The 25731-nt window shown below is 42.7% G+C and overlaps 1 protein-coding gene across 2 annotated transcripts; it reads right to left on the bottom strand.

Moving 5' to 3' along the window:
- Positions 1-1648: 1648 nt before the first annotated feature.
- Positions 1649-25410, bottom strand: NCR3LG1 (natural killer cell cytotoxicity receptor 3 ligand 1). Of its 2 annotated transcripts, XM_063117212.1 has the most exons (12): positions 25297-25410; positions 24421-24765; positions 21321-21647; positions 18769-18870; positions 13872-14258; positions 10466-10777; positions 9954-10268; positions 7211-7522; positions 5416-5723; positions 3076-3104; positions 2626-2676; positions 1649-1929 (listed from the first exon to the last, which is right to left on the bottom strand). In XM_063117212.1, the coding sequence occupies exons 1-12, from the start codon at positions 25385-25387 to the stop codon at positions 1923-1925; spliced, it is 2586 nt and encodes an 861-aa protein (XP_062973282.1). In that variant the 5' UTR covers positions 25388-25410; the 3' UTR covers positions 1649-1922. The 2 variants fall into 2 exon arrangements, with proteins under 2 accessions (XP_062973282.1, XP_062973283.1); XM_063117213.1 differs by lacking the exon at positions 3076-3104.
- Positions 25411-25731: the final 321 nt, after the last annotated feature.

Below are 25731 nucleotides of genomic sequence, written 5' to 3' on the forward strand. Positions count from 1 at the left end.
AATGTGCATGGAGAGCAACATACTTTCAGATGTCTCAAGCAAATTAGCCAAACAAGAGCATTCATTTCTCTTGCAATTGCAATGTGTAATCTGGGCAGGAGTCCCTGGCATCTATGGGTTAGTGTGTCCATAACAACATTGGTAACCTGCCATATATTCTCCCTGCGCATCTGCCATTAGATAGATAGATAGATAGATAGATAGATAGATAGATAGATAGATAGATATCTGGGTGGTTCATGATTACCATGGTTGATGGTATCAAAAGCTGCCAAGAGATCAAGAAGAATAAACAAGGTCACGTTCCCCTTGTCTTTCTCTTAACACAGGTACAAGGTTGTTTCCGTGCCCAAACCTGGTCTGAACCCTGACTGAAATGGATCCAATTAACCAGTCTCATCCAAGAGTGTCCGAAGCTGGTTTGCAATGACCCACTCAAGGACCTTGCCCAAGAAAGGAACATTTTAGATTACTCTTTCAAATTAGAATTTCTTTTGCAATATGTAGCTGTTCTAGCTGTAGATAATTTGAGGGGTATGATTTTAGATTTCTTGTAGATTATTTGTAGAATAGCAACTAAATAATACTGTTTCAATTCATCAATTGCTTCTTCACCTGCTTTTCTCCCCCTCTCTCCTGGATTTCTTCCCAGATGGTAGTTGACTTTATAGGCCAGCAACCTAAAAAGTGCTTTGAAGGCCCAGAGAAGGTAGATAGAGGATACTAATGTAACATGCTCCACATTCTGCACCAAGTATAGACTCTGAAGTGATTAATGGCGCACAGATGTCAGCTCTTTAAAGAGGAGCAGCTTTCTCCCCAATGAGTTTTGCTTGGACTCAGGATAAGCAGCTTGGCTAAGGCTGCAATCCTGTGCTCACTCACCTGAAACATCATTGAACACAATGGGTAAACATGCATAGGATTCTGCTGTAAATGTGTTGTGTGTCAGTGTTCTTTCTTTAAAATAAAATAAAGGAGAAGCAGCAGCAGCATTTTGGGGCTCTCTTGCAGAACGTCCCTGTGGGCAATCTCTATCACCCACACTAGTGCAACAAACAACACGCTAACTCACGGTAGGTAAAACAACCCCTACTGCTGACCGTGGGTTCTGAGGGTGAACTGTTTGAGGGTTTAGCATGTCATGTGAACCCAGTCAGTATATCTTGATTTTGGCAAAACATGTGACAAAGTCCCCCATGATACCTTTGTAGGTGAGGTGGTAAAATATGAGCTAGATTGTATTACTGTTAAGTGGATCCACACAGCTGGCTGAACCAGAATACTCATTAAAATGGCTCTGCCTCAACTGATAAAGAATCCATGGGTGAGTATCACAACCCCACTCAAGGTAACATAGAAGATAAAAACCAGACAAAACGGACACAATGTTTATAACCATTGAATAAAAATGTTACAAATAAAACAGATGTTACCAATAAAGCTAGCATGCCAAGAACTCCCAGTGAGGTCAGCAAAAACAGGTGAATACTCCCAGATCTTCTTTCCTGAAAAGAAGAAGCCTGACAAACCCCACCATGATGGAAGCTGATTTCGGAAGGGCGGCAGCAGCAGCAACAAGCTCCCTTGTAATCACCAGTCTAAATTGAAAGCAAATAAATCACTCTCAAAATACTAGAACCCGGGGTCATCCCATGAAATTGATTGGTGGGAGATCCAGGACAAATAAAAGGAAGTACTTCTTCACACAGTGCATAGTTAAATTATGGAATTATGGTTGTGTGCTATCTCCAGTATTCGAGGCAATAAGCTTGTGTGCACCAGTGCACTCTCAGGCTCAGCTGTTCTGTTTTCCTCCACCATCCCAAATGCAATAGTGAAGGTTTGCCTTCTCATTGGCCATTGGGCTGCAGGCAACTCATTCTGTCTTTAATGGATTAGTTACTTTTTCTCCGGTGGGCTCAGAACCTAGAGAAAGACACACTGGATATAAAACCACTATGGAAATCAATGCCTCTCACAAGAAAGGGTATCTCATTAACTTTACCTGTGGAACATTTTTGGCTGTTATTAAGTGTAATTTCTAAGGTCTACAAGGAGCAGAAAAGAAGGATTAAAGGAAATGTATTTCCTGAGTAAGCTGTAGTTCTTGGAAATATTCTGAAAGTCAGATCCATTGCTGAATCTGCTTGACAATGTAGAGGATACAAAGTAAAGCCAATGCATGGATAGGCAACCTGGTGCCCTACAGATGGCTTGAACTACAACCCCCATAATCCCTGATTACTGGCCATGCTGGGAGTTGTGCTCCAAAACATCTAGAGGGTGCCGGTTGTCTACCCAAGGCCTACATCATCACATTCCACAGCATGTCCCCTAAGGACCGACCATTCTACCTGACTTCAGAACATCAAGGGCCTTAAAGGTATGTGTTTTCATTTGTGATTTTGCACTGAGTATTGTTGTTGAAACAATATGTCTGCTCCTACAGGGAGGCAGCAAACAGATGTGTGGGTGGCAGGGGTAACGCTGCTTCCCATGAAGCAGGGGGCCAGGGCAGAAGCAGGCGGCCAGGGCAGACACTGACCCACCCCACTCCACCACCAGTCAGATTCCTTGTCCAAGTTAGGTTACATTGAGCTTTCCTAGTGATAGAATACTCACTTTTTATTGGTCATATGTGATTGTGGCTCACAGGTTATCCAGGCATTTGCTCTGAAAAAGTAGAAATAACACTTCAATTATTAATGACAAACATATTTTTAAACTGCAGAACAGACATCCAACAGAAGAACCTACAATGAATACTTGTGCTAAACCACTGAATCTGTATGAAGTTGCCCTCAACTGCAATTAGCCAATAAATCATTCTTATTTGTCTTCCAAGGATAGCATTTCCGGTTTCTGTGGGGATAAGGAACAAAGAGTTTCATGGCAGCAATATTTATGGAAAAATCATCCTTTGACAAATTCAAGATTAAAGTACAAAAAGTGTGTGTTTAAGTGTGCCATGGTGATTTCATAATAACCAGAGATATATGCTTACTGAGGAATGATCAATCACACAAGATATGAAATATGGAAGGATCATATAGATCTTCCTGAATAGCATACCTGTTTGCACTCACTTGCAAGAGTTCTAACTACAGTAAAGACAACAGGAAAGTACGTCTAAGTGAAACAACGCTCACAACCAAGCGTCTTGTTAGTCTTAAAAACTAACAGATTTATTGTAGCACAGGCTTTTTTGCACTCAAGCCCACTTCACCAGAGTAGTCCACTAAAGTTTAATACACAGTAAACCTGATGGTCTTTAAAGTGCTCCAAGACTTGTGTTGTTCTTGTTGCAACCAGGGTGACCATATGAAAAGGAGGACAGGACTCCTGTATCTCTAACAGCTGTATCGAAAGGGAAATTTCAGCAGATGTTATTTGTATGCATGCAGCACCTGGTGAAATTCCTTCATCACAACAGTTACAGCTGTAGGAGCCCTGCCCTCTTTTGTAGCTGGTCACTCTAGTCTAGCTCCTGCAGCTTTAACTGTTGTAATGAAGAGGGAATTTCACCAGGTGCTGCATGCATACAAATGACACCTGCTAAAATTCCCCTTTCACTACAAAGGCCCTGTCCTCCTTTTCATATGGTCACCCTAGTTGCAACAGACATACATGGCGACTCCTCTGGAATTTGAAACAAAAATATTTACTCGCTTACTGAAACTAAACAAACAAGCAATTCATGGTTCATTTTTCTACGTTCCTACCATAAATAAAAAATATGGTTGATGTTCACCACAACACTTCTGGCACTGGAAACAAAGATGTGTAGCTGAGGATTCTTCGCTGAGCCGCTCCTATAGTAAGGGCCAAACTTGCCCACTAAGGCGCATTCCCATGACTGCTCCATTCCATGCCCCCAATGCACGCAAGTGCACGCAGCTGAGCCACTGCCACTTCCAGGCATGTATGGGAGCTGGAAGCCATGCACCCCACAGGCCTTGCACCAAAAGCAAGTGCTGACCTGGCCAGTCACACACCCTCTGGGCTCGGCCAGGAATAAAGGAGCAGTAGATGTAGAGCAGGTATACAAGGGCATGGGCGGGCCTTTTCAGAGAAACTCTCGGGGGCAGCACTCCAGTGATGGGCAGGGGCAAAGGCAAAAGGGGGACGGGCCAAAGGAAAGTGGGTGGGGCCAAAATATCAGCATATTTTATCTCACGGCCAGTAACTCATCCTTGGAAGAGGCATTTCAAATTCGTAGAATGGGGGAAACCTGCAGAAACACCAGGGTAAAAAAAACAAATGATTGGTAGTTGGAAGGAAAAAGGTGGGTCCAGGGCCCTGGGTCTGAGTCTCGGTATCCCTGCTGTAGAGACTGTGGGCTGCACAGTATTCAGTGCCCAAATAGGCCTGGGTTTGTCTGTATTTCTCATGCTTCAGCTGCCTGTACTAGCAGGAAAAACAAGAGGAGGTTTGTTCTTGCTCAGTGGAGAAATTCTGTGGCTTGTATCCTTTGTTATTTCTTATGGAAATAACCCCATTTCCATGGGGTATAAGAAATACCCCATTTCTTATGGAAATACAAGTGGTCCCCTTCCTAAACCTAAAGGGTGTCTGTTAGTGCACAGGCTTGAGAAATGGAGAAAAAAACCCATTTTTTTCAAACCAAAGGTTTGAGTGGGACAGGACCCCAGGTATGGTGGTACAATGCAACGGGGAGAGGCTCAGCAACAGTTAAAAACAACTATACACCACTCTTGTTCTTTTGCATGACACCAGGAGAAGAGCTCAGGTGCTAAAAATTAAGGGCTACTCTACACAAGGCTTTTATCATGCTCTCATGATTGGTCACTCACACTCATTTGCAGGTCCTTCATATGATGTCGTCAAACTCCAGGGTCCCTCCTGTGCTTTATAACCTTTATCCCAGCTTTTTTAAAATTTAGAAAATTGCAGGAATAAATTTAAATCTCCAATGGCTGGTGAATTTCTGAAATTCCGCTATATCAGAGTGCCATCTACTGGCTCTATAATGAAACATATGGAACTTGCAGACAAAGGAAAGCTCAATAAAAAAAAAGAGGAAATACATGTATGAAGCCAATCTTAATCCCACAAAGAATCCGGAAGCAGAAGCCCCGGTAAAGATGCAGGATAAAAGCCTGGTGTAGAGAAGCCCAAAATCTCCAAACTGGCATGGTGTGTATGGAGGGGGGGAGGTGTGTTACTCATAGTACCAGGGCCACCATCGAACTCAATGACCCACAACCCACACAGAACTCACTCACTGGGGCAACGGAAGGGTCAGCATTGGAAAAGTCACATTTTCCCAAACAGCCTCAGAAATGTTCTTTGAGGATCCCCCACAAAAATTAGGAAACAATTGCGCATTCCACAACTTAAATATTTGATCATCTGGAAAAAACCCTACACACTCAAATGCATTCTTCTTACCTTTGTGTAACAACAAAAAGTTTGTACTTTAAATGATTTCGTTGCTGGGTGAAAAATTTCACAACTGATAATCTTTGCAACGTCGCTTGCTTTTGAAGTAATCTCTGTGCTGCTTGTAAAACAACATAACTGATTCTCTCCAGTCTGAATGTCCCTGGGATTGTTGTCTTCATGTATTTTTTTCCAGTCTTCATACCACACCACTCGTATTTCACGAGGTGCAAAATCTGATATGAAAGTTTCAAGACAGATGCCTTTCCCATTTTTTCCTGGCACTTCCTTTATGGCAGATGTAATGGGGGCTTTTGCTAAGTGGAAAGGAGAACATTCAGTTTAAGGTGATCATGCAAAGAAACGCCTCCAGCCCCTTTGTCAGTGCGATTAATGAAAGAATCGAAGCATTGTTAATATGACAGAACAAGTTGGGCTTGATACTGTGAAGTAGTGGTATGAAGCTCACCATATAGTGCTACCAACCTCTGGGGGCCTCCTCAGAGAGCCTCCTGCTTTCTGGTGCTGCCCCCTGCCCAACTGTGGAGCGCTCTCCCCACTGAGGGCTGCCTGGTGCCACCATCATGAGCTTTTCACTGCCTGGCCAAAACATGGCCCTACTCCCAGGCACACGGAGGCATATGACGGGGTTTCATGCATCACATGTTCTCGATTATGGTCAGTACTGATGTTTTAGTTGTTTTATTATGTTTGGTCTTTTTAATGGAAATTGTTTTTAGCTATGTTATATTTTGGATGTTTTAATAATTCTGTTGTAAGTCACCTTGGGTCTTTTTTTTTCTTTTTTAAGAAAAAGGCAACTAAGAGATGATGGTGTGTATGAAAGTTGTTGCCTGAGATCACACTGTGTGAGACCAACGGCATGGTTTCCAACTAGTATTTCTTTCTGAGCACCATTCTTCACCAGCGCAAACGGATGGGATTCAGACCTGCAACTTTCTACAAGGGCAGCGGTTTGCAACGCAACTCCCAGCAGCTCCACATGGCAAGCCATTGTGTGAAGTGGTCTACTGTGTCTTTGAGTGATATCCACCATGACAATGCCTGTTTCTAAGCTTCCATTCACCTGGTTGAAATGCAGTCTTGGCATTACATCCTACTTTTACATAAGATAAACTGATTTTATAACTGTCTCCCATATTAGACAGGAAGATTAAAGATGGCATGTTAATAGCTGTTCTTCAGTTGGAAAATCTGGAATTTCACTATGATGGACATCAATGTGTGTTTCAAATCTAACTTCAGATCAGCAAGGATGTGCAACTTCAGTGACTTGAAAGAAAATTTTGGATTTTCTAACAATGTGGGGTTTGAACTGCCAAAGTGTGGACTTTTTAAAAAAAGAATATTCACCTGACTAGGGATTTCCTGAATGTCAGAAGAAGCCTGTGACTTTCCAGGAAACTGTACATTTTGCTTATTTTAAAATCTATTTTAAAGTGTTTATTCTGTTTTTATTTTATTTTATCTTGTACACCGCTCTGAAATTTTGAATGGGGAGCGGTATATATTGTAAATAAATAAATAAATAAAAATATTGAGGGTACTTGCCCTTCAATAATATCAGACAGTAGTAATCATTCTTGCTAGAAAAGACAAAGTTATGCCTAGTAGAGTAACACAAACCTGTTTTAGCCTTGAAGACAATACAGAAATACCTAATAAAAAATAAAAAAACTTGTTGCAAAGGGAATGGATTATCTTCCACCCCACTACTTTGTTCCTCAATTCCTACTACACTTTGCCAAAAGATGAACCAACCCAAATGATTTTCAATACATACCTGGGAGCTTTAGATAGGTACTTTTTGTAATCGGCTCCTTGAGTGAACTGTGGGTGACCCTGAAGCTAATGCACTTCTCATAATCCAAAGCTGTAGGTTTCAGCTGCAACTTAGAAGATAACTTGAAACAGCCATTGGAATCCTCCACTGGTCCCTCTGTGACCAGACCATCAGTTAGACATCTATCTCCATCCAGCCATTCGATCGTAATGTTTTTAGGATAGAAATCCCGGACTTCACTGGTTAAAGACAAAGTATATCCATAGCATGGATCACTTGGTTCAAGAAAAATACCAGTTACTTTAGGGGAACCTTAAAAAATGCAAAAACAGAGAAACAAACAAGAGATTAAAAACCATAGTTAAATTGAAAGAGCGGCAGTACAGTCAGTGTAAAAGCACTAAATGAGACGTGACAAATTCCAGATAGGCAGCAGCGTTGATCTTATAGTAGCAAAAACAAGAACAAGTCTAGAGTTAAAAAAAACCCATCAGATTTATTTATTTGCTGCATGAAATGTATCCTCAGTTGGTTTATTTGTGTATTCATTGGTTTATATGCTACTTATTTGGATTTGGACCACACCTTTCTATCAAGAAAGTGTCATTTGAGATGGCTTATTCACACATACACACTGAGAGAGAGAGAAATTGAAACATTGGGCTAAAACACCACAAAATGCAATATGTACCAGTTACTGCTGTTCTGAAGACTGGGGGAGGGGGGCTAGATCCAGATACAGGTGCATGCAACTCGGTTGGCATAGGAAAGGTTTCAACCAGGAAAATGTCTAAATTGTAGTTTCATGACAGTTCTCTTAAGAGAGCTCTGGAATGCAAGGGGGAAAAGATTGGAGACAACAACGCTAGCTCTGCCTCCTCCATCATTGCAGCCTTTTCTATCCATATATAGCTTCATCACACGAGGGTTATACAGTGCAATCACTGCGAATTGAGTGCAAAGGACTCCGAAGTTTTCCAGTTTATAATCTGCTTTGACTGTGAAGCACTCCCATGCATCCTGCTTTAATTGTGCTATAAAGCCAAAAGACATGACCTATTTTGGTACTACTTTTAGAGCAAATCATTTGTTGTTTTCCAAGTGGCCACTTGGGGCACAGGAGTAGGATTTGATATGTTTAAAGAAAAAATTAAACAAATGCTTACATCTGCGTAAGTTTTAAAGATAAAAACATCAAAATTGGTACAGTAATAGATATCAAGGAGAGCTTTAAGCATACCAAATTTGAATTGGATTGGGTCATCCATTGTTTTTTTATGATTTTTTACATTTCCCCCCTTAAACCTTTTTCCTGGTATGCAAAGGATCTTAGGAGCGCTGCTGCCCAGGGTGTGATTTAGCTAGCAACAACTACAACAACAATAGCTAGACGCTGTAGGGGATAATTCTAGGGAAACAGGTACTTGGGATGAAGCCTTTTGTCTCTGCCATGGCTTACAACTCTGGAAAAATGGGGTTCTAGCCTGCATGGTGAACCTACACAGAGAGGAAAAGGTCCCCACTGCAGAAGTTATCCCTCAACATGTAGGTCCTTGGCAGAAGTACAGTCCGTTTTCTTGGGGAACACCTGAAGCAAATTTAAACTACTTCCAGGCTCCATGATAACACCACCTAGTGACAAGTAAAGATGAGGCCCTTGTTTGAAACAGGGAGGGGAGCAAGAAACCTCTCAAGTTGGACTAGACTCACTTTATATAAACCAGGAACTACAAAGGTAACTACATGATTGGAACTTGTGGATTCAAAGCATTTTCCGCTAAGCAGTGCCCAGCACAAATGATCAGTAACTCAGTTGTGGGTATTTTACGGTTGCCCTCCAAGTGTTTGGATAACACTTTCATCAGCCCCAGCCACCATGGCCAGTGGTTAGTTGTACTCCCGGATTATTTGGAGCTAGCTTCAGCTTATCTGCCAGCTACAGCCTCTCCTGGACAGGGACAACCTAGCCACAGTAGTGCATGGGCCAGTAACTTCCCAATTAGACTAATGCAATGCACTCTATGTGTGGCTGCCCTTGAAGACAACTCAGAAGTTGCAGCTAGTGCAAAATGCAGCAGCCAGACTGCTGACCAGTACATCCCACAAAAACCACGTCACACAAAGGAATTGTACTGGTTGCCTATATGCTTCCGGTCGGAATTCAAGGCGTTGGTAATGACATTTAAAGCCCTAAACAGCTTGGGACGTTGATACTTGAGAGAGCGACTCTCCCTACATATGCGTGCCCAAGGCTTGAGATCTATTGAAGGAGCCCTCCTCTGCATCCTACCAACACAAGACATACACTATGGTGGGACATGGGAGAGGGCCTTCTCTGTTGTGGCACCTCAGCTGTAGAATGCCCTCCCTCTGGGGGCCCATCTGATGCTGACACTGGCTTCTTTTCGGCACCAAGGCAAAACATGGCTTTTTAACAAAGTCTCTGATGGCTAAATTCACCAAGGCTGCACTTAGTTTTAATGGTTTCTGGAGTTAGCTTGATTAATGGTTTAATTTGGTTTTAGCTGTGTATATTTATTGTTTTATACTGTTTGTATACTTTTATCTGTACGCCACCCTGAGATCCTAGTGATATAGGGCAGGATACAAATGTTTTAATAAATAAAGTATCTCGAGGGTTCCCTATCCTGGGACAAACCCAGGTGGAGCTTTGATTGTATAAACGCTTTTCACAAGAAACCCAAATGGTTATGCATTGCACAAGAGCTTTTTGAGTAATCACCTTTTAACATGAGTTGATATTTCCTTCTTATAGTTTTCTTGTAATGGTAGATTTCAACAATGAAGTCTACTGCATGGTCTTCTGGTTCAGGTGTAAAGGATACTTGGCTTTTCCTGTTGTACAACTTTGATGTTGTGTCCTGCTGTGGCTCCTCGGTCATCACTGTAGCATGAGTGAGTTCTTTAAAGTCTTTTTTCCAATAAATGTCACACTCGGCTGGGTAAAAATCTTTCACGAAACAAGACAATGTAATGGGTTCTCCATGCACTGGCTCTGTAGGGACACATTTTATTTCGGAGACCGTTGGACTAAATACTGTAATTAAAACAGAAGAAGCATAAGTAAAATTGTGAGTATCCAGAATGGAAACTGTCAAGCAAAAAGCATAGACTCCTGTCTGTTCACACATTAATTTATAGCTATAGATAGCAATGAAGTGCCAAAATCACAATTCAGAATACACATCATTCACTATATTAGAATGCAAATTACATTTTATTTGTGCAGCTTACCCAAAGTTTTCATCTCCCAAGAAGATTCTTTGAACTGCTGTGAGCCTTGAAGGTTAGCTTTACAGATGAATCTCTTTCCACTATCTGCTGCTTGTGGAAGAAATGTTATACTGCTGTAGCAGAAGAAAAGACTGTCACGACCTCTTTTGGGTCTTCCTTCAGAAGAACTGTCTGGAAATGGCTCATCACCTTTGTACCACTGAACTTTAATTGTTTCAGGGAAAAAAGCATAAATTCTGCAGCTAAGAGTGAGATGCTCATCTGGTCTTGGCACATCTGTTGAGCAGCAAATGTTATCCAGCAATGGTAATGCTATGAAGGAAAACAAGAAGGCTTTAATACTGGAAGAGAAGCAGTATTTTACCTTGAGGACAAAAATATAACCAAGTGTTGCAAGACACTGAGCACCTGATAGGGGTGGTGGAGCAGACAAAGTGTTGGACCTGGAGTAAAAAGGCCTGGATTAAAATCCAGGGTAGCTAGGGAACAACTTGAATATTCACTGAAGCCAACACACCTTTGATAGTCTGTTGCTTTTTATTTTGTTACATTTCTATCCAGCTCTCGCTCCCCCACAACTTCATCCTTGGAACAATATTGTGAGGTAGTTAGGCTGGGAGAGACAGAGTCCCAAGGTCATCCAATGAACTTCAGAGCTCAATGAGGATTCGAACTCAGGTCTCCCTGGTCCTAGTCTGAACCACTAACACATCATGCTGGCAGCACCTCTTGTCCATCCCCTTCTGCGTCTGCTGTGCTGTCAGAGCCAATAGTCTACCAAAGCTTCATTGTCTGAGACCAAATCCATGTCTGATAGAAACAGTTGTGGCCAAATCACTAGGCTATGTTGGAGACAGGTAACTTTGGCCACTACTGCTATTTGGGCATCCAGAATCAATGCAGGGTCCTGAAGCTCTATAATTTACCCATTGGGAAACTGTAAATCCATCTCGGATAGGCAACTCCAGCATCCTGCCAGCCTTAGCAAAGCCTGCCATAACCCTTTTCCCCGTTATTTGCATTAATATTCAGTCCAAAGAGCTCTACTCCCTGGTGTTTTAGAGATGCTGAGAGCCATTGGAGGCCAGATGGGAGGTGTATTTATATGATTTTCCCCTATTGACAGACAGACATGCTGTCTGGATTCTATCATTATTTAAGAAGGCATATGCTGCTTTTCTACGTTACTTTTTGCGTTTCATCTTTATATGCTGCTTTTTCTAACTTATTTTCACTCTCATAGACTGATCCAAGCCAGTGAGATTTTCTACACAAGGCATTTATTGTGTGCTCATTATTGCTTATTCACAGTTGTTCATGCTTCTGAAGACAACATTGTGACCTTTCAGTTTCCTTTCTGTATTTTAAGAGCATTTTTGCAGGGGGTTTTCAGAACAAGGGAAATGCAGTATTATTTGTAAAAATGAAATAAAATGCATTTCCTCACTTGCGTAATAGCATTATTCTGCTATACCAGAGCACCACCCAGCGGAAAAAACAAGAAGAACTCCTTGTATAGTCCTTGGATCTCAATTCCGCAATAAAACCAAAAGCAGATAGAGAATTAACAGCCTCATGTAGAAAAGGTCTGAAGCTGCAATCCTTGTTCACCTTACTGGAAAAGGAAGGTGAAAGTAGCCCCCTACATTCATGCAGAGCCCATCCTCCATGTGCTGGCAGGGTTCTTATAATAGCCTACGAGCAGGGTTTACAAATTATGGCTGGACTTGGTAGCCAACCACTATTTTCAGCTAGACAGCTGTGAAGTCCAGCCCCACTCAAATCATGACAGTGCAACATTATATACATTTATCCACACAGATACTGCTTGATGAAATGGATGGAATCATATGACTCAAGCTGTAATCCAACACATAGGTAGGTGGAAGAAAATCCCACTTAAATCAGCGGGGCTCTCTGTTTAGTAGGTAAGTGTAGGATTGCACAAGACTTTTTATAGGCTATAATAACATGGGAAGAGCTATGTTGGATCAGACCAAAGGTCCATTTAGTCCACCATTCTGTTCCCTCAGTGGCCAACAGAAGCCCCCATGGGAAGCTTACAAATATGTTGATACAGGCTGATGACTACAAGAAATTTCTTTTTTTCCTTTTAAAATGAGTTTCATCTCACAGCTTTTGACATATTTTCCTCTCAATTTTTTAGGACTATTCTCCCCACCCACACAATATGTATGTTTAATATGAGATCAAATATAAAATAACATTTGCATTTTGTTTCCATGCATGAAAATGTGGACCTTGTTAATTTTTCTAATAAATTTTACTATACAAGTCAAAAAGTGGCTACATTTTCAAGCAGGAGTTCTTAAAGACTAAACTCTTACGTAGTATGACTAGGGATGTATGGATTTTGTTAAATCCAGTGTTTGGCAGTTTGTCAGATGTCTTTTATGCTGTTATCTGATCAAAGATGGAATTGGATTTTTTTATACAAAAAAAAGTTATAAATTTTGTTGCAAATGCACATTTGCATGAATCTCCCCCAAAAAGTTAAAACAAAATGGCCTGCAAGTCTGTGCAACTTGGAAACAGCCAGTCCACTGCAGGATCTGCAGGTCAGATACATGGAAATCCAATCTCATTTGAATCTGTTGAGGATTTCTCCAATATCCTTAGGTAGGACTGCAATCCTGTGCATACTTTCCTGGGAGTGAGCTCCAGTGAACTCATGCTTTCCCAGCAAAGGTAGGCAACCTTTTTAAGCTCATGGGCACATTTGACAATTTGAGAAATTGTTCTGACCCCCCGCCAAAAAAAATGACTACCATGAGAGGCATGGCTAGTCACAAAGGACTAGTAACATATCTAAAGGATGCGTACAAGACAGAGGTGGGGTCTGAACTCCAATATATTATGAGAAGAAGATGGAAAAGGCACAATAAATTGTCTTCTTTTGAGCATCGGATTTTGCATCCCTTTTTGTCCCTGATACATTAAACCAGAGCCGCAGAAGACTTTGGGCCCAAGAGACAAGTTCCAATCACAGAAGGGTCTCGGGGGCCATATTCCACAGGTGGGCACGGCCTGAGGTGAAGGGGGTGTGGCTACAGCCAAAGGGGTTGCAGCCAAAGGGGGAAGAGCCCACTGAAGAATTCAAAACAAATCATTCTACCAAACTGTTTACAGATTTTAATCTCATTCTCCCAACCAATTTAACATTCAGAGAACTCAGCAGCTCAGTTCTATGCATGTTTACACAGAAACCAGAGATAAAGCATTTACTCCATTGCAAGGGAGCTGCAAGCAAGGCATTTCCCACCACCACCATTTGAAAGTCTCATTATCACCTCTTTCACCAGTAGCTTAATAAAATCCTGCCAATGAAATTAAGATGAGGGTTATACGTAATCAAAAATCTTTAAAGAATACCTTTCCTACTTACCTCTGACTTTAAAGAATTTTGTTTCTGAATGCAAACCATGTGGTAGAGCGTCATGTGTAACTTCAAGCAAAAGCTCAAATTTCTCCATCTTTACATCTGAAGTTATGTAGATTGTGCAGGAAATGTCAAAAGTGCGTTTCTTTTTTGTTTCTAGTTTTGGAGAAAACCTAAAGATATCTGAGTGCTCAATAAGAGGAATGCCTTGCTCGGAATCGCCTGCTGTAGTAGTATGCCAAGAGAATATTTTCTTTTTTTCAGATCCAGTTTTTAAGAAAAAAGTGATGCCTAAAGGCTTTGGACGGAAACCAGAAAACAAGCACAGCAACTCAGTTTCTTCCGAATGCGTCAAGTCCGAATTGCCAACGATTGGGGTGATTGTTGGTGGACCTGTAAGGAACAGTGGAAAACTGCATTCTTCTTGTCTACAAAGAATTCTACAGCAATGTTACAGCAACTCTTCTGTAACACAAACATTATTTCCACATATTACAACTATGCATTATTTCTCATTTTTGTAAACTGTCATTACAAATGCTATCGTGACTGCGACCTAATGGTGCAATGTCCAAACTGCTGTACCAAATTGGAATATTGGTACTTATCGAGAAGGTTCTTTTCTGAGTTGGTGTGTGAAACCGCCCAGAAAGCTTTGGCTATGGGGCAGTATATAAATGTAATAAATAAATAAATAAAATCCAACAATGGGTTAGCTCCCCCTATATCCCAGGAAAAGCAGGACCTATGTGACTGAGTTTTAAGCCCTCTGTTGGTCTGAAGCTCCTCCTAGCCAGTGGCTAAAGCGCAGAAATTGAGGAACATCTCTTTGCGTCATAGGGAAGGAAGAACCACAGAGGAACAGATATTTTGTTAGTAAGTACTTAGAAATCAATCTGAGAATACAAGCTTTGAGGATCGTTAGAAGGTCTGGTCAGCCAAGGGCAGAGACAAGTGGCCTGATTACCTATACAAATAGACTCGGTGGTGTTGTAGGGTGTGGTTGGGATGCCTTCCGCACACCAACTCAGAAAGAACCTTCTCAGTAAGTACCAATGTTCCGTTCTACAGGTTGGTGTGAGGAAGGCATCCTACTATCAGACATGCTAAAGCTAAACACCTTTATTTGGGTGGGGAAAATCTGAGGCCGAGACTGTTGCACTGTTACTACTTGCTGGAGGACTCTCCTGCCAAAGGAGGCATCTTCTGAGGCACATGTGTCTATTTTGTAATGTCTTATGAAGGAATTAGGATGTGTCCAGGTGGCTGCCTTGCCAATTTCTGCCAGAGGGGCATTAGTACTTAAGGAGGCCGATGTGGCTGTTGCTCTAGTGAAGTGAGTCGTGACTTCTAGCCTCATAGGCCAAAAAAATACAGCTGCAGTGAGAATGCTTTCAGAGCCAGGTGGACTGCCCTGAGCTCCAGCCAGCTGATACTGTGGCGTTTTCCCTCTGGGTTCCATTTTCCTTGGGCCAAGAGCTGCAGTGGTCTCCCTACCCTTCAAGGCTGACATCTGTTGTCAATGTGATCCTCTCTGGCTCCTGGAAGGTGCTGCCCACCTAAAGATTTTGGAGGTCTTGCCACTACCTGAGGGAGTCTCTGATGTTTTGAGGAAGACATGTAGGGAGGTGATTCCTCTTTGCTATTTGAGCTTGGAAGGGTAATAGGAACTACTGAAGAGGGTGAGAGTGCAGACTGGGCCAAGGGTACAGTCACAAGAGTTCCCCTTGAGGGAAGATCAACATTCCAGTGCTTGAGCCAAATGGAACATCTGGCCAGATTAGTAGCTGCTATGGAGCACATCTTATGGAGCACATCTTGTGTAGCATCTGCCAAGAAGGCAAAAGATTTAGAGAGTTTGATCAGTCCTCTATAAAAAGTGGTCTGATCTAATTCCTTATTGTTTATTATAGCCCATCCATTAGATGAAAGCTCTAGCAAAATAACATGATACTGCTGAGGCTGTTAAAGAGAATCTGAAGATTTATGTACCCTTTTAAAAGTTGTATCCAATCTTTTTACTGTGTGGTCTTTTAGGGAAATGTCACCATCTTTTGGCATTACAGTGCCTGACAGCAAAGCTGCCACAGGGGCATCTATTAAGGGAATTTTTAGTTCTTCCATCACATCACATGTTTTACTAACTCCTTTTTCCCCTGGAAGGGAGTTTCCACTCATCCTTCATTAATTTATTAAAGGAATTAGGAAAAGATACCTCTCTGGTGGCTGGCTTGGGCTCTGGAAACATGGCTGCCCCCACCCCCCAAGGTAATGATTGCTATTTCTCAGTTGTACTGGCTCGCTAGCTAGGGAGGCAATTGCTTTGGACAATAAAGGTAAAAAGTCCAGCCACCCTCTTCCCCTTCTGAAAAGAGCTCCTGCAGTGAAATTCTGGAGGAAGCACTGTCAGGGTGGGGCTCAGCCAAGGTGGTCTTGGGTTTGTTAGCACAACCTGTGGCTTTGGAGTGCGGGTCTGGAGAGTCATCACCATAGGCCACTGATGAGTGAAGACTATGGGAAAAACTGTGCTGTTTTGATTTGGAAGCCTTATTTTTATTTTAGTTTTAGTTTTGTTTTCTAAATGTGGAGGTGGAAGTCTCAGAAGTGTGCAAGCTTCTGGTGCATTTTGCAGAATGACTTGATCTCAAGGTTTCTTTCTCTAATTAAATGGTCAGCCAGATTGTCCAGTACAGCCTTAACGATCTGTGAGAAGCTGTACTTGAGATAGGTGGTGGGGCTATCTCATTGTTCTCTGTTTGAGCGATGGAGGAGGTGGAGGGAGGACAGGCTTCCCTTCGCAAGTTTGAATCGAAACTGCAACTTAAAATGGCCGCCCACTTTGTTTGGTGGGAAGCCTCCACGTGGGGGAGAAAAAAAGGATTTGATCTCACCCTTGAGGTTGTTGGAGCATTTATCTGCTCCATTGCTTCCTCCTTCTGTTCTGAATGAAGAAGGTGGCCATTTCTTTTGAGGCAGGGATCACACTATTCCTGGTGTCTAAGAGTATATTCACATTTCCTTACCATCGCTTCTCCACCTGCGCTTCTGTCCCTCATTTTTCTTTGGAAAGAGGAAGTAAACAACATGCACGACGAGGTCCATTCAGTGGACTGTTTCGATTGCACTGCTTCTCCTGCACACAGCAGGAGATAGCAGCAAGTTCCGTTTTTAAAAAAAGTCGTATTAAAAGGGGTCTACTTTGCTATGGAAAAACAAGTAAAAGGAGCGGGAGGCACACGAGAGGCAGACGACATCATCTAACGGATGCGTGCACATCCATAAGTAGGCAATGGCAAGTCTGCAGTTAAATATTAGTCTGATGAACCTTTAAAAGACTCAGCAAGGGGCTGTAGCTAAGTGATGGGTGATGTTTTTGATCCTCCATGGCAGGAAGACTCAGCAGGCAGCCAGAGTCATTGTTTTCTTTTTCTTTTCAGGCTTTGAAATTGTTTTCTTTGCCGGAGAGGTCATGAAAAATGACAGGCAAGAAAATAAACTTTTTCTTTTTCTTTTTGTTAAGTGAAGGTGAAAATAAAGTCTGGTTGTGAGGGGAAAAAATGGGGTCAGGATATTTGAAAGACCACCTCCTCCCATTTGAAATTGCCCATAGTTGTTTTTATACTGTTGTTTTTATGTTTTTGATGGTTTTAAATTTTGTATACTTTTTTACTGTTTACTGTTTTTAACTTCTGTAAACCGCCCAGAGAGCTTCAGCTATGGAGTGGTATATAAATCCATATCATCACCATGGTATTGTTCTGGACCGCTTAGCTGGGATGGGCCTTGGAAGCACTGTTTTATGCTTCTCTGAGAGGCAATTTCAAAGGTGGTTATGGGGGACTTCTGTTTGACACTGTGGCCATGGACCTGTGGTGTACCTCAGAATTCCATTTTATCCCCGTTGGCATTTAACATATACATGAAACAGCTGGGAGAGATTGTCCAGAGTTTTGGCTCTCCGGACACCCAACTCTTATCTTTCCTTTCCACCTAAATCCAAGGAAGCTGTTCAAGTTCTAAATCATGGTCTGATGTCAATAATGGGCTGGATAAGGGAAAAGAAATTAAAGCTTAATCCAGAGGTGCTCCTTGGTTAGCAGATTAGAGAATAAGGATTCAAACTGTTTTGAATAGGTTAAATTCCCCTTTGAAGACTGAGGTTTGCAGTTTGGGTCTACTTATGGATACAGTCCTGAACCTGAATGCCAGGATTTCAGCATCGGTTAAGAGTAAGTTACATCCCATTTGGACTCCTGTTACATGCTTGACATGGGGTTGCCTTTGTTCAGAAACTTAGGTGATCCAGAATGCTGCAGTCAGATGACTGACTGGGGCCGATTGTAGGGAGCTCCCTTGTTGCAACAGCTTCATTGGCTACCGGTCTGTTTCTAGGCACAATTCAGAGTGCTGAATACGATTTATAAAGCACTATGCAACTTTGGACCAGGCTATAAGACCACACTCTCCTGAATGAAGATCCTCAGGAGAGGATCTTGAAGATCCTCAGGAGAGGCCTTTCTCTCTGACCAACCACCATGAGATATACATTTGGCAGGAACCATGAGACAGGGCCTTTTCAGTGGCTGCACCCTGGTTCTGAAATTCTCTGCCAATGGAGGCAAGGCTAGCTCCATCATTGTCATTCTTCCTCTGGCAGCCAAATATGTTTGTATTCAGAGGTTCTTTTCCTTTTTAAGGAGAGTGTTTGCTAATGTAATTTTAACTGGTGGGTTTATTTCTTTTTTATGGATATTTTAATGGATTTTAATTCATTTGCTTTTATTGTTAATTATAATTTTGTATTTATCTTGTATTTTATAGTTGTTAGACACTTCAAGCACTGATTGGAGTAGCAAGGTGAGACATAAGTTTGATAAATAAATAAATATTTAAAACTACTTACGTGTCCTAAAATATTCATTGAACACTATTCCAGAAACTACCACAGTGACTACAATTAAGCCAAGGCACAAAGCAATTATCAAGGTTGAATCTGTTTCAGGATCTGTAAAAACAGAAAAATTCTGGTCTCACACATTACAAAATATTCACACAGTAAAAAACTGCAAACCATTATCAGCCTTTTGTTGCAATCTTTTGGTAACAAGCTACATTTCATATGTGACTACCCAACAAACCATAAGGAAGTAGCATGAACACGGGTAATTCTATAACGTATTATAGGAGGATGAACATTATGTCATGGGAAGGAAACATCGCATCATAGGCGAGCACAGGGCATACAGTATTTCAGTTTTATGTTGTGCTGACATGCTGTTAAAGAGCAATACCTTAAGGCACATCACAAAGATGAGAGTTGGGGGAAAGGGAACAGAGTCTAGCCAGAGACCACCAACTCCAATCCCATCATGCCTCTCTGAGCATGGAAAAAGGGACTCAGCTGGTGCTGAGAAGAGCAGCCACTCCTCCCAGCACCAGCCTAGTCCACCACCTGAATCCCTGCTGTTATCTCCAATCTGGTGATTTTACATGGCCAAGCTTGCAAGTGCCACCAAATTATTTAGGGTGGTAAAAACAAAAATGGTCTGCAAAGAGCTACAAAATGGTCTTTCCCAACTCCGTGAATGGGCAACAAAATGGGAAATGCAGTTCAGTGTAAGTTAGTGTGGAGTGATGCATATTGGGGCACAACATCCGAACTTCCAATATGTGTACTGATGGGATCGGAGTTGGTGGCCACCGACTAGACTCTTTTCCCTCTCCCCCAACGCTCATGTGTCCTAAGGTACTGTGCTTTAATAGCATGTCAAGAAAATGTAAAGCTTATTGCATCTAATAAGGAAGGGATATTTATTTATTTATTTATTGTTGCATTTATATCCCACCTTTTTTCCTCCACGGAACCCAAGGCGGCGTACATAATCCTCCTCCTCTCCACTTTATCCTCACAACAACAATCCTGTGAGGTAGTGTGGGCTGAGAGTCTGTGATTGGCCCAAAGTCATTCAGTGGGTTTCCATGGCCGAGTGGGGACTAGACTCTGGGTCTCCCAACTGCCAGTCTGACACTGACCACCACTCCACACCATATCCAGCTAGGTCAAGGAGGTAGTAAATTCCTCAAGTGACAGAGCGATGTCAGTTTCTTTAAAAGAGGTGGTAATTGGGCTACTCCTGAAATCTGGATTATGTTAACAACTACAGGCTTGTAGCCAATATTCCCTTCCTGGGTGGGGTGCTTGTTCCTGTGGCTACTGGACAACTCCAGGCATACTCGAATGTGTTATACATGGGGCTGCCTTTGAAAACAGTCCAGAAATTTAATCTGGTCCAAAACAGGGCAGTGGAACTGTTAACGGGGACTGGCCAATAGGATCCTATTATGCCAGTACTTTTTCATCTGCACTGGCTGGGCCCGATTCAAAGCCCTAAACGGCTTGGGCCAGATTACCTGAAGGAACGCCTCCTCCCATACAGTATGTCACTGCCCAGACCCTAAGTTCATCTTCAGCTGTCCTTCTCCAGGAGCCCCTGCCAATGGAAGCAAGCTGGGTGGCTAACAAGAAGGGCCCCCTGTCTGCTGTGCAATGAGCTTCCCAGAGAGGAACACCTACATTGTGCGCTTTCCTGCGCCTTTTTATTTTCCCAGGCATTTTAGCCTTTTAGTTCTGTTGCTTTAAATCTACTGTTGTATTTTAAATCTCTGCATTGCTGCTACGTTAATTTTGGTTTTACTTTCATACTGTAGTTTTACACTGTTTCATTTAAATTGTATTTTATTGATGTATTTTGTGGTTTTAATTGTTGTGAAGCGCCCAGAGAGCTTCAGCTACTGGATGGTATAGAAATGTAATAACTAACTAACCAACTAAATTATCACCTGGATGAGGGGTGGGCAACTTGTGGCCCTAGCACCAGAGCTTGGCTCTCTTTTTTCCCCTTTGGTTCAGTGGTGCTCTTTTCCCTCAGTTTTGTACCTAGCCAGCGTAGCCAAAGATGATGGATGATGGGAGTTGTAGACTAAAACATCCGGAGAGCCACAAGCTGCTAATCGCTGACTGAGATGAACCAAGTGGTGCTGGTATGATGGTGATGATGACGATGATGTTTAGCAGCAGGAATAATTTTCCCAGATCTTCATAATAATCAGGCACTTGAATGTTAAACAGATTGGCAATACCCCTGGAGTACTTATCTTTCATTGCAGAGCAACTATCTTTCATTGCAACTCATTCTGGGGTCAATATCTCCTAATTAAAAATATCAAGATTCCCATTCTAGGATTCATTCTGGAGTAAGCTCATGGCACAAGGAGTGTGGAGTGTCTCCCTTACTCAGCAGCAAAGAACCTCTATCTAACTTACAAGTAGGTGTACCCTCAAACTATTTTATCTGTAACCATGATATAAAATCTTGGAAGAAGAACTAGTGACAATAATTCAGAACATAATGATATGTAGAGAAGGAGAGAGAGAGAAACATACAGAATGATTACCTGTCACTTTCAAGGTGACATTTAAAGTTGGATGTGTGGCAAAGGATTTGTGTTCCACAATACAACTATAGATGTTTCCATCATCTTGTGAAGTTGGTTGCAGCCTCAGCTTACTGGTGACATTGAAAGAGCCATCTCCGTTTTTCACAGAGGCCCCTGTGCAAATATAGTCTGCAGATACAGTTTTATCTGAAGCGTTCTTGGAATTTTTTTGCCAGTGAATTACAATCAAACTAGGGTAGAATTTCTCCACTGCACATGTCACTGTCTTCTCCTTGTCCCTTTCTATTGTAACCTCCTTGGGAAACAGGTTGACAACAGGCTGAGCTGTAAAGAGATTAGAAACAAAATTCTATTAGCAATTGGATTTTCTCTCTTTATTTGTTATATTTTTACCCTGCTTTTCATTTAAAATCTGCCCTTAAAAGCAACAGTGGCACTTAGAATTGAATGCAAATACCGGTCAAAACAGAAAATGAAGATAACACTACAGGTACACAGAGAGCCATAGTCTAAAAGAAGAAGAAGAACTTTGGAGAAGGGTTGTTGAAAGAGGAGGCTTGAAGTAAGGGGGCAGAGAAGGGGGAACACTGAGGTAAGAGGGAGCTATGAAGAAACCTGGCACCATTTTAGGTCAGGAGGGGCTGACTGTTGGAAGTACTCCTCAAGAGCAGGCAGAGTTTTTAGAAGCTTCCTAGTAGAAACAGTAGAGACCAAGAAAGCTCACAAACTGTTTAAGTTTCAAACAGAGCTTTACTGAAATATAGGTTGGTTTAATTAAATATATATTTACAGCACACACGTAGCATCAGATATTATACAGCACATACACATACTCACATTGGTCACAGGAGAGAGATAGGATGATGATGAATAATAGACACACATAATTATGAGCTATATATACATGACAAAACTGTACAATCAGTCCAGCCAATAGTTGGCAGTTCGACCCAGCCAATTCGACCCACTCCACTAGTAACTAATTATTACAGTGTCCAGATGGTGACCTTGACATTTTCCATTATGTCTTCAGTCAGAGGGCATACTAAAGCTGAGGAATAAAGAAAAACTGATCCATTCCAGGATCCAACACTGCCTACTATGGCTGCGCACTTTTTAATCAATGTTTTAACTGATGTGTTTTATGTTTTAATTATAATTCCATGCTATCTGCCTTTTATTGTTAACTGCGGTGAGGGAGGAAAGGGCACCTGCCTAGCCAGCCAGATCAGCTGAATCAACTCTGGCGATTAATGGGGTGACAGATATCGCAATCAGATTGCCTTCAGCACAGTTTTTGGTGAAAAGGCTGAATATAAATTTAATAAACCAAAAATAAAATCAATATGGGTCAATATGGGTGGACAAAGGAGAGGACTGCTGGGAAGTGTGGTCAAAACACACAAAGACCAAGAGAAATGGACAAAGTAAGCTGAGAAGCAGGTACTTGACGGGGGGGGGATGCTGTTGGTGACACAGTGTCTTTCTACACCTCCCAGCATACTGGAAGGGAGGGGGAGGCTCTCACGATATCCTGATCACAAGAGCCTCCCCCAGAGTGCACACGAGGTATGTGACGTCCTGGGAGGAAGCAGGGATGTAGCGAGTGCCTCTTTTTTTTAAGCAGCGGGGCCAGTTGCGGAAAAGCGAGGCCCTGCTCCACTGAAACTGTAAGTTTAAGAGAGAGAAAATGCCCACAATCCCCTCCCTGCCATCCCAGGAGTGGTGAAATTGCTGCCACCCCCCTCCCGATAGGCATGGAGCCACGCTGCGTGGCTCTGTGCCAATTTCTGGTGCTGCGCTTACATGCAAGTAAGCGCGGCACCAGGAGGATCAGGTGCCCACATCTCTCACAGTCTTGGGATGATCCCAAGACCACAGAAAGAATCGGGTTTTCTCAGGGTTTATTTATCCCTGGGAAAACCTGCGCCCATCCCCCGCAGGAACTCAGCCATGACCAGCCCGGACTATCGGGCTGGTGTAAAAATGGCCACAGTTAAGGAGGAGGTGCTGAGGAGAACAGAGTATGGGTAAACTACACACCAGGCCCAGATGGCTGATGGCTATGTACCTCTGTTGCTTGGGAACATGGGCAGGAGGGTGCTGTTACACCTGTGTCCTGCTTGTGGATCCTGGTCAACTGCTGGCTGGCCACTGTGTGAACACAGTGCTGGAGTAGATGGATCCTTGGTCTGATCCAGCATGGCTCTTCGTATGTTCAGAGACAGGAGTGTCTTTACACAACTTGCAGGAAGTGGAAAGGCAAAAGTAGGAGCCAGAGAGAATACTGTTATGTTCTCAGGCCTTTTTAAATACCAGAGGGATTATCTTAAACTACCATGGATGTTGCTGTGTTTTATTCTGCCTCTGCTTTTTAATTTTGTCATATTGCTGATTTGTTTTAAAGTTGTAATGCCAACTTCAGAGTATTTTTCTACTGAAACTCCAGAAACAAATTGTATATATACATACATAAAGTATAGAATCTGAGAGGATTGTGACAGTTGCAGCATTCTGATCTGTCAAACCCGAGAGATCAATGAACATTAAAAAAAAAAAAAAAAAGTGGATATGGACCTAAATGTCAAATATTGATTTGAACTAGTCAGACTATTCTCCAGCTTCAGGTTTCTAGTAAATACATATAGTGGTCTCAGAGATGGTGTTGTGGACTCCATATCTTGTGGTCTTGGGAGACCTCAACATACACACCAAGGCCAATTTGTCTGAGGCTGCTTAGGATTTCATGGTGGCTATGACAATTTAACCCAGTGCATGTGGCAGGACATACATTGGAGTTGGTTTTCTGTACTGGTTGTTGGGCAACATGATATATGAGGTAATTTGAAATGGCTCCATTGTGATGGATAGATTATTATCTGCCTATGTCTGACCCACTGGCCACTCTTAGTTTTTGTAGGGTGGTAGACCAATTTTAATTGTTAGCCCCCAGCGACTGATGGATCTGGATGGTTTCCTTGGGGATTTTCCTGTGATCTCATGACATACATATGTATTTAGTTAGGCCTTTAGACAATTCGAGAATTCTGAAATAGCAAGCTTTTTCTCTACAGTGCTGTACAGCAAAACCACTTACCAACTAGCTCTAAAAAGGTGGTTCCTTTATCTTTATCTGGAGTAACTGTCACAGAGCATGTATATGCTCCCCCTTCATTAACCTGTATTTGTGGAAGGAAGAGTTCAGCATTGCCTTCTTTTAGTTTGCTTTCATCCAATCTTGATCCATTTCTATGTGAAGTATGAATGCCGGAAATAACCGAGTATACTACTGTTTTCACTCCAGAAGTCTCCAGATACCAGGTGACTGCTGTTTTATTGGTATTCAGGTCAGGAGCAGGGATCCCAGGGATATGACATGCAAGATTCACATCTGTATGCAAATGTGCTCTCTTCTGACTTTCCGTCTTCACTTCCAGGGTCCCTTCATTTAAAAATATATATGTTATTATTGGTAAGCAGGTTTGAAAAACTCTAAACTGTAGAAGACTATTAATATTTGTATCTCCCACTCCTGAATGGAACTTCCCACAATTGTTCAGGAACTATGCTGAGAAACAGCAGTGGGCCAACAGGGTCGGGTGGAGGGTAATAAGGCTCAGCACTGACTTAGAATGTCAATTTCCGCGTTTGCGTCAACATTGTGAAGTTGCCCTAGGCAGAAAAGAGCTGCACCTCTGAGAGCGGAAAGAGGGACTCTGGCGCCCCACGCAGCCCACCCGCAAAACTTCCCACGGTTCGAGAAGTCTTGCTTCGTTCCCCCCGCGACGCGCCTTCGCCTTCGCCTTCCTCTCCCTTGTCGCCAGCAGAAGAGAGCAGCGGACTTGCGACGGAGCTCGCCGCTCGCTTCGCTCTTTGCTCCCTTGTCGAATGCGAGGGGAAGCGGCGCTGTCGCCCCGGCGCCGAGGCTGTGGAGCTGGCGCTGCTCCTTCTCCCGCTGCCTTGGCTGCGTTACCTGCCGGCTGGAAGACGCTGCCGCCGAGACACACCGCGAGGAGGCCAAGCAGGAGGCAGCGGCAGCCTCCCCAGACCCCTCTCCGCTTCATGCTTGCTGATCGTGGGGCGCGGGCTCCGCTCGCCCAGAGAAGGGGCGGGAGAGACTGCTGAGGTTCCGCGTCGACGAAGGCTTTCGCTTTCGCTTCTGGCTTATTTCGCCTCAGCGACCTGGGTCGGCTTCCTTGGGCATGTTGTACAGTGAAAATGAAGCCAGGAGGCGGGGAGGGGGGGACGGAGCTGCCCGACGTCAGTTTAAAGTGATGTCTGCTTTGGCCCTTGAACATACTGGCGCAACGACATCGGGCTTTTGAAAAACCTTGACAGAGAAATCCTTATATTTCTCCCGCACGAAGTTAAGTGCTAACAAAAGCAATGACTAATGTTGGGGAAAGAT

This window comes from Elgaria multicarinata, chromosome 2 (assembly GCF_023053635.1).
Source record: "Elgaria multicarinata webbii isolate HBS135686 ecotype San Diego chromosome 2, rElgMul1.1.pri, whole genome shotgun sequence".
NCBI lineage: Eukaryota > Metazoa > Chordata > Lepidosauria > Squamata > Anguidae > Elgaria > Elgaria multicarinata.

Excerpts from the sequence above, each read along its gene's own strand:
- NCR3LG1 (XM_063117212.1), bottom strand. The coding sequence starts at position 25,387 with ATGAAGCGGAGAGGGGTCTGGGGAGGCTGCCGCTGCCTCCTGCTTGGC. Across the intron at positions 10,778-13,871 it reads AAAATTCTTTAAAGTCAGAG|CATTACCATTGCTGGATAAC; the intron begins GTAAGTAGGAAA and ends TTTCCTTCATAG. Across the intron at positions 10,269-10,465 it reads TTGGGAGATGAAAACTTTGG|TATTTAGTCCAACGGTCTCC; the intron begins GTAAGCTGCACA and ends TTTTAATTACAG.